At 42.6% G+C, this 8054-nt stretch overlaps 2 protein-coding genes across 4 annotated transcripts in view; one reads left to right on the top strand and one right to left on the bottom strand.

Annotated features, from left to right (window-relative positions):
- Positions 1-6102, bottom strand: part of LOC103395456 (homeobox protein aristaless-like 3) — an 11442-nt gene extending 5340 nt beyond the window's left edge. For 2 of the 3 annotated variants that reach the window (XM_025065745.1, XM_008333173.2), the window contains exons 1-2: positions 5978-6102; positions 2781-2866 (exon numbers count right to left, since the gene is read on the bottom strand). The gene's annotated coding sequence lies outside the window, so the exon portion shown is untranslated. Of the gene's footprint in view, positions 1-2780; positions 3327-5977 lie in introns of those variants that run through there. The other variant, XM_025065746.1, reaches the window with a different exon arrangement.
- On the top strand, positions 2207-8048 carry aldh3a2b (aldehyde dehydrogenase 3 family, member A2b). The gene is made up of 10 exons (XM_025065731.1): positions 2207-2362; positions 3335-3497; positions 3775-4006; positions 5528-5613; positions 6010-6218; positions 6312-6429; positions 6629-6770; positions 6859-7025; positions 7121-7220; positions 7726-8048. Exons 2-10 carry the CDS (start codon positions 3336-3338, stop codon positions 8031-8033), a joined length of 1524 nt encoding a protein of 507 aa, XP_024921499.1. The 5' UTR covers positions 2207-2362; position 3335; the 3' UTR covers positions 8034-8048.
- The last annotated feature ends 6 nt before the right edge of the window (positions 8049-8054 follow it).

Genomic DNA, 8054 nt, shown 5'->3' with positions numbered 1-8054 from the left:
CACACACACACACACACACCAGTGTTTGATGCAGAACCTCTGTCCACATTCCCAGTCCAGCTGAGAGATTTTTTAAGTCTAATCCCTGCTCTGCACAGCGAGGCTGATGATTTACGTCTTGGTCGTAGACCATGTGGAGGGAAATAAAAGTGTCCCTGGATTTGAAAACTTGTAGCTGAGTGTGATTCCAGCCTGGCAGTGGATGAAAGTCTTCCAGACGGCGTGGAAGTAAGAAATGGATGTGATGGAAGAGACGGATCCTGTAGGTTCTGTCACATGACACGGTGGTGTGACTCTTTACATTAGAGAGTTTAAACAAGGGAAAAACAAAAAAAAGATTAAAATAAAGTTAACGTTTAACTAATCCATATTTTAACATGAAGCCGAGGCATCACCGATGAGAACTGACCCAGATTCAATTTGGGAGATTAGTTTTGTTCTTAATCTCCAATCATGAGATTAGTTTTGTTCTTGATCTCCAATCTGATTATTTAGCCAAAATTAGAATAGTTTACACAACGAGTTGAGATTATTTTAAAAAATGGAACAACACTGTTAAAATGTCTCTCTATCCTGTTGGGTTCATTAAAGGCTTTAAAGCAGTAAGAATGTGGGAGCATCACAGGTGGGTCATTAAATCACATCATATTTTGAATTCACTTCCACCGAATTTGAAACTTTTATTTCCTCTTGTTGATCTGGATGTGTGGGTCGGGTTATATAATAATATAACATAGTCATAATATATATAGTAAGATAATTCTATGCAAAATGAGCTGAGGGTGACCTACAAACCCGTGCCCCTCCACCAGATGGCGCCCTAGGCAACTGCCTATGTGACCTATGAATTTGTTGTTGTAAAAAACATGTTTAGTAATGAATAAAATACATTTTTAAAGACTAAAAATGTACAAATAAATCTATATACATGTAACTTTGTCATGTCATATAATGATCTAAAGAAAGTCGTCGTTATTTCTTTTTATTATTATTGTATAACTGCACCTGTGGGACTTGGACGACCCAGATGTTATTCCAGGATTATGTTCCTGGAAGAGCAGCCTGGATCATTGCGTCACACAGGATCACATGGTGCTGAGATCTCCAGGGTACGTGTCATTCCTGGCACCGGTTAAAAAACAGATTTATCCACAACTACAGAGCGAAACCAACACGTCAGCATTTACCCAGATTTGTAGTTTTACTAAGTAGCTTTTATTTCTCTGCCGCAAAATTTGGAGATTATGGAATCTTGGAGATTACGTGTGTTTTAAATTTAGATTTTTTTTTCAGAAACAATTCCATTTTAGTTGCTCTTGTTCATGGAATTCAAAGTGTGATTTAATACATATTTTATGTTATAAACAGCTAAAGCTCATACTAAAATATCGACCGTTTAGAAGTCCATTTAAAGTGTTAAAAAAAAGTCAAAGAATTCCTGCCTGCATACCACAAGAGGCAAGCTGTGGCGTGTAAAACTCATAAAACAGGGGGACAAGAGCAAATCCCCTCATAGCTGTGGGTTTACAGTTTAGACTAATTTTCCCGAGTTACTGGTTACCAGTTTTACCATCTAGGACTTGATTTCTTCACACATCAGTATTAATTGTATGAAGCAGGTATAAAACCAATACAAGGAATTCCATCCTGTATTTTTTCCAGTCACTCTCTGAGGAACAATTGGCTCGTGAGCCTGACTGTGTTTAAAAAGAAAAAAAAAATGTTTTACACTAAATGTTTGGCTAGCTTGCTAACGGTAAGAATAATAATAATATGAAGGCACTCTCCTGTTAACTCAAGATACGATATGTCATCTTAGGATGGAGCAAGAAATGTAGACTTCAAATCACTGTACGTGATTATACTAATAATGTGTGTCATACTACATGCTATACTACCGCGATTATTTCGATAAATATCGTTGCCTGGACGTTTCTTTTTCTTTGGTACAATTGCTGACAATTTATTAAACAACTCATAAAATTGTTGTAAATTGTCCACCAATTATCGACGTGTACTTTATAAATATAATCACTACTGTATTTTAAAATGTATACATCGCTCAACTGTCGTCATTTAAATGTTTTCGCTCTCGGCGAATTTTATTTACTGGTAAGATTATTCTAAAAAGCGCTTTTGCTGATGAAGGTTTCAGACTCAGACGCTGTTTTAGCCCCACCCTCACAGACCAAATCCCCGCCCATTACGTGACGCGTATGTTTGTGGGCGGAGTCTAACGGGAGGGGAAGGAGAACCGCTAGTGTCATCGACCTGCAGCGCCTTCCTATGCGGATCCGTCTACTGTGGTAACGAACCATCAACACCCGGAGGTTCCTTCTTGTTCTGTACTGAAACAACTCAGGTGAGAATTAAACACATTTACAGCATTATGTTCCTGCTATTTGTCGTGTTAAGCTTCAAGTCCGATCAGCGCAGCCGTGGTAAGTTCCAGAAAGAAAGCACGTCTATAACTGTACAGGGCAACATTATCACGTCAAATTAAGTTCGCCATTTTTGGAGAGTAATCTGTGATGTAGGGTGTAGTTTAGTTAGAGTGAAATAAACACACAGGGTGTGTGTGTGTGTCAATACATAATTCTCATGGTGTCTTTTTTCATCGTATTGTGCTGCCGGACAAAGAGCAACACTGAAAACCACAGTTTAAAAAAACAACAACAACAAAAACGGGTTTGTAGGAGAACGGGCTGCGGTCCTTAAACGTGGCCGTAAGGGATATTCTTTGTTTGTTTTTTGTTAAACTTAGATAAACACGTAAATACCTCTCTCTTAACTGCAGAGGTCGCTGACGATGTAGTGACGATGTGCCCGGTCCATGAGTTGTGTCTGCACTGGTGTCACTTTATACCTGTGTATGAAAACAATTCGTTAAATCAGTCAGATTTATTTCAGGTTCTAAAAAACTACTAAACTGACAGACTGGTCCGTTTCATATAGCACAGAGTTCAGGAGCTGTACACCTCCTGTGTTATACCATCAGTACTGCACTCTTTTGGAGTTGCATTACTGCCAACTATTGGCTCTGTTTCACACTGCTAAAATTGCTTAAAATTATCTTAGTTTTCGTCTCAATTTGGTCCTGTCGACTTTAGTGTTGTTTTATTTGACTAATATTTTTTTAAATACACAATTTAAATTAGATTTAGTCGACAAAAATGAACCGAACTTTGTTTATACAGTCTAGTTCAGGCTTTTACGACCTATAAAGGAAACTGGATTTCTGTCTCATTCGCTGCAGTGATGCAACAGACACACTGGTTAAAACGTGGAGGATCGGAACAATAAAAGTAATTGGTGATTTTGACTGTGTCCCCAGAATGTCCAGAGAGCAGCAGGCGGTGGCTTGTGCCAGACGGGCCTTTGAAACAGGAAGGTCCCTGTGTTTGGATCACCGCATCCGCCAGCTGAAGAGCCTGAAGCGTCTATTCACTGAGAGACAGAAGGAGATTTCAGATGCCCTCATGAAGGACCTCAATAAGGTGAGCGGCGAGTCCAAGTTCATCAGTATCTCCAGCGAGTAGCTGTGGCTCATGAAGGTCAGTGTGGAGGTCAGTGTGGAACCTCGGACGTCCAGGGCAGAGCTCCACAAACACAAGCATCTACAAGGGTGTTTTCCCCCCCCGAGATGTTCTGCTGATGTTCTATAAAATGACAAATACTGATTTTTGTAAATGAGAGGAACAGGAACTTTGGACGTGAGATCAGGTCTTTAAACGTTCAATAAAAACCAGATTTTTTAAAATCTATTTTCCACAGAGTGTTGTGGGGACAGAGCTGTATGAGACCCTGGGTCTGGAATCGGAGATCAACCTGACCGTCAGCAAGCTGAAGGAGTGGGCCGCCCCCCGACCTGTGGAGAAGAACCTGGTTACCATCTCTGACACCATCTACATCAAGCCCGAGCCACTGGGAGTGGTGCTGATCATTGGCTCCTGGAACTATCCGTGGGCCGTCACCATCAAGCCTCTCATCGGAGCCATCGCTGCTGGTACTTCTTTTCCTTCCTCCCATTTCCATGAATCACGTTCGTTGGTGTGACTTACAGAAGCTGTTGACTGTTATCACACAGTAGCTACAGGACAGCGGTCCCTCGTTTATCGAACTGAATTTCCGCGAAGTAGTGACATCATATTTATGCGCAGTAAAATGATGATGACTTTTACTGTGCAGCCGATGATTGATTTTACGTCTCTTCAGAGGGTGGTGCCATTTCTTGGGGCTCCTCTTCCACGGTTTCCGAAAGTGTAGTAGCAGGAACCGGCTCACCAAACATTCAGATCGGCAGTTGCTTCTTTTTCCAGTCGAAGAGTAACTTGTAGGCAGTCACGACGTCGTCGATTTTGTTTCAAAATTGGACCGATTGAACCACATCGTCGTCCCATTCCTGTGACACCTCTTCCGTTCCATCTGTTCCTCGTGCTGAGGAACACGTCAACAGGTCAACCCAGGTGTTTTCACACCTTGTGTGTTTGCGTGAAGGTGTTCTAAGGTGTGAGAAGGTCAGCGTTCTATCTCACAGTACTATCTTGTTCCGTTGACATTTGTCCCAGTACTCACTGAAGGTGTGGCTGTACCACAGGTGGGGACTGTGAGTATTTTGGTGCAGTTTTGTGATTAGACCTACTCTTTCTTTTTATCATCACACAAGTTCAATCAGAGTGGGTGAAAAGTCAAACGGTGACCTCTGGAAAAAACTCTCACTCTGGATCAAGACGATGAGCAAACCCATGAATAATTCACGGCCGCTCCACGCCGTGAGTCTGTGAACTCTGGCTTTTTGTCATGTAAACTGTAGTGAGGGCTGTTCCCTCTCTGTGGTTGAACACAGAACAGCTGACTCAGCACCGTCTCCATGTCACTGTGCTCAGCTAATAGCTTTAAGTTAGAACAGATATCCATATTTATTTTTGTATAAAAAACTATTTCCACCCGGTGTCGAACGCTGACTCTGGTTGAAGAGTCAAGTGTCAGTGAGTCTGGGTGTTTACACAGCCTGGACTTTATCCTTTGCTCTGTGGCAGTATCAGATCTTACACCAGGGGGGGGTGTAGTGTCGACTCAGTAGAGCATAGGTCTTGGCTTGTGCTCCACTAAGTCTTACCCTTGACTTTTGGATGGGACAAAGAGCACAGTGAGACAAGAGGAAGACAACGCCACCTTCAGATGATCATTAATGTGACCTACAGTGGATGTCAAACAAATCTCCAACTTTTAATCTGATTATCGTGGCTTGTTGTCCAAAATGAATCTATAAAAATCAACATTTCTAAATTTGACTAAACATTTTTTTAGTTGCCTTTCTTTTGTTAGTATTTATTTTATAAAACTTGAGTCAAGTGTGTCGTAGACTTTTATATAAGCTGAGTGAAAACAACAACAGGAGCGACCGACCTGCTGACACACTCAGAGAACAGCTGACAGATGAACAGCTGAGCTGAAAAAGAAGGGAAGTGATGCCTTTGCTGTAGGACTGTCACATTAATCATGCTGTCGTTGTTTCCATGTGTAGGAAACGCGGCTGTGATCAAACCATCTGAGGTCTGCGTTCACACTGCCAAGGTCATGGAGGATCTGCTGCCCCTCTATATTGACAAAGTAAGAGTGGATTCACACCACGTCTGGGTTCACACCAGAACTAGTAACTGTGTAACCCAGGTTCATGACTGCTGACAGTGACATCTTGTGATCACTCTTGGGATTACTAATCAGGAAGTCTTAAAGTTGTTGTTTTTTGGCTGATAATTTTGGAGATGTAATTTTTAATATGTCAAACATATAACTTATTATAATTTACTATAACTTATTTAAAAATAATAATAGTAACAATAATTGTTATTATTGTTACTGCAAAATATTATGTTTAATCAAATCTCCAGTAAAGGCTGTTAAATTTGTATAAAAATGTATTTTAATAAATGCTTGTAATCCTGTCTTTGTTGAACAACAACACCACACATACCTGAATGTGTGTTTCCTCCCTGCGTGTTTCAGGAGCTGTACCCTGTCGTGACAGGAGGAGTGGTCGAGACCCAGGAGCTGCTGCGTCAGCGCTTCGACCACATTTTCTACACCGGGAACAGCCTGGTGGGAAAAGCCATCATGGAGGCTGCCTCCAAATTCCTCACCCCCGTCACCCTGGAGCTGGGAGGAAAGAGCCCCTGCTACATCGACAAGAACTGTGACCTCACCATAGCCTGCAGGTAAAAACAGTGTGAGAACGTAAACGGTGGAACCTGGAATGTTCCCCGCCCCAGAGCTTGGTGTCAGACACTCTCCCTACCTGTTCACTGCAGACGCATCACCTGGGGAAAATACACCAACTGTGGTCAGACGTGCATCGCTCCGGACTACGTCCTCTGTGACCCCAGCATCCAGGAGCGAGTCATTGAGGAGATCAGGAAGGCCATCAAGGTACGGAAGACAGAAAACACACATATGATACGTATTATACCAGTGAAATCTGTTAGAGCCAAACACCAACGACACAAAAACCAAACTCAATAATCCACTTCCCTCCAAAGTAAAGTGAAAGACCTTCAGAGTCCAGATGCTTTTATTCTGAAAGGACTTGGTGTTGTCACTGTTCTTATTAAATTTTCTGTTCTGGTAGGATTTCTACACTGAAAACCCCAAAACATGCGCTGACTACGGACGCATCATTAACCAGCGACACTTCAAGAGGATCAAGGCCATGATGGACGACAGCACCGTGGCACTAGGGGGCGACAACGACGAGGCCAACTGCTACATCGGTAAGGAAGCTGAGAAAAAACCTCACCTGTAGAAACAGTAGTTCAGAGAAAACTGAAAAAAGTAAAATTATGCGTCTGTTGTGTTCAGCTCCCACGATTCTCCGGGACGTGAAGCCGGAGGCCAAGGTGATGCAGGAGGAGATCTTTGGACCTCTGCTGCCCATCCTGCCTGTCAGTGACCTGGACGAAGCCATCAGGTTTATCAAGAAGAGAGAGAAACCGCTGGCCCTCTACATCTTCTCATCTGATAATGAGGTATTTGGAAGAGATGGTGTTGAGTTATTTATTATATGTACTTTTTAGAACTATCTCGTCTGAAAAACGTCTTTTGTCGTTTCTTCTCCGTGAAGGTGATTCAGAAAATGTTGTCGTCCACGTCCAGTGGAGCCATGGTGGCCAACGACTGTCTGATTCACTATTCTGTCAGCAGTCTGCCCTTTGGAGGAGTGGGTGAGTTGAAGCAGCGCCGACTGTAGGTGAACCCATTCACCCCGGTTCACCTCCTCAGAACTGTTAGAAAATAAAAAAGGAAGGGAGTAGAGCTGTGAGAAAATACAGATAATCAGAGATCAAAATACAATTGCAATATTTAGTTTCACGATACTGTATCGATTTTTTTTATTACCAATTAACATGTAAATATTCATGGAAAATGCCCCCTGAGTGCCCCCTGCTGGATTAGAGGTGTATTTTTTAGAGCAGGCTATGGGTTAGTGAAATGACTGTGTGAAAGTTGAACAAAAGTCAATGTTCAGTTATAAAAACCAACTAGGTGTGCTGTGAGGTAAAAACTGTCGCAGGTTCAAATCCCGCTGTGTTCACCGACTGTAGCTGTTTAGAACTTGAACTTCAGTAACTGTTTAAAAGCAGGTCACAAAGTCTGTCTGGACCTTGGATTTCTATGTCTGTTGTCATGGATCGATGGACAACTGACTTATGTGTCTGTGGCAAACAGGGAACAGTGGGATGGGCTGCTACCACGGCAAGTTCACCTTCGACCAGCTGAGCCACCTGCGCAGCTGTCTGATCAAGAAGCTGAAGATGGAGGGCATCAACAGCATGAGGTATCCACCTCACACGGCCAAGAAGCTCAGCAGGGCACGCTTCCTGCTCTCCAAGAACATCGACCTGGGCTGGATGGGTCGGATGATGCTCTTAGCCGTCCTGGGCGTAGTGGCCGCTTTTGTCCTGCAAGTGAGTTCATCAGACGTCTTATTAGCATTAAAAGCAAAGAAAATACACCACCAAGTGGTGAAAGTGTGATGTTGTTTTCTAACTAATGGA

Source organism: Cynoglossus semilaevis, chromosome 19, assembly GCF_000523025.1.
Source record: "Cynoglossus semilaevis isolate Cse_v1.0 chromosome 19, Cse_v1.0, whole genome shotgun sequence".
NCBI classification, from domain to species: domain Eukaryota; kingdom Metazoa; phylum Chordata; class Actinopteri; order Pleuronectiformes; family Cynoglossidae; genus Cynoglossus; species Cynoglossus semilaevis.
The sequence above is the reverse complement of the archived record's forward strand: the minus strand, read 5'-3'. Positions and strand labels throughout refer to the sequence as shown.

Bases quoted from the DNA above. Each gene is read 5' to 3' on its own strand.
- aldh3a2b (XM_025065731.1), top strand. From the start codon at position 3,336: ATGTCCAGAGAGCAGCAGGCGGTGGCTTGTGCCAGACGGGCCTTTGAA. The intron at 4,007-5,527 runs GTACTTCTTTTC...TTCCATGTGTAG, and splicing joins CATCGGAGCCATCGCTGCTG to GAAACGCGGCTGTGATCAAA. The intron at 7,026-7,120 runs GTATTTGGAAGA...TTCTCCGTGAAG, and splicing joins TCTTCTCATCTGATAATGAG to GTGATTCAGAAAATGTTGTC.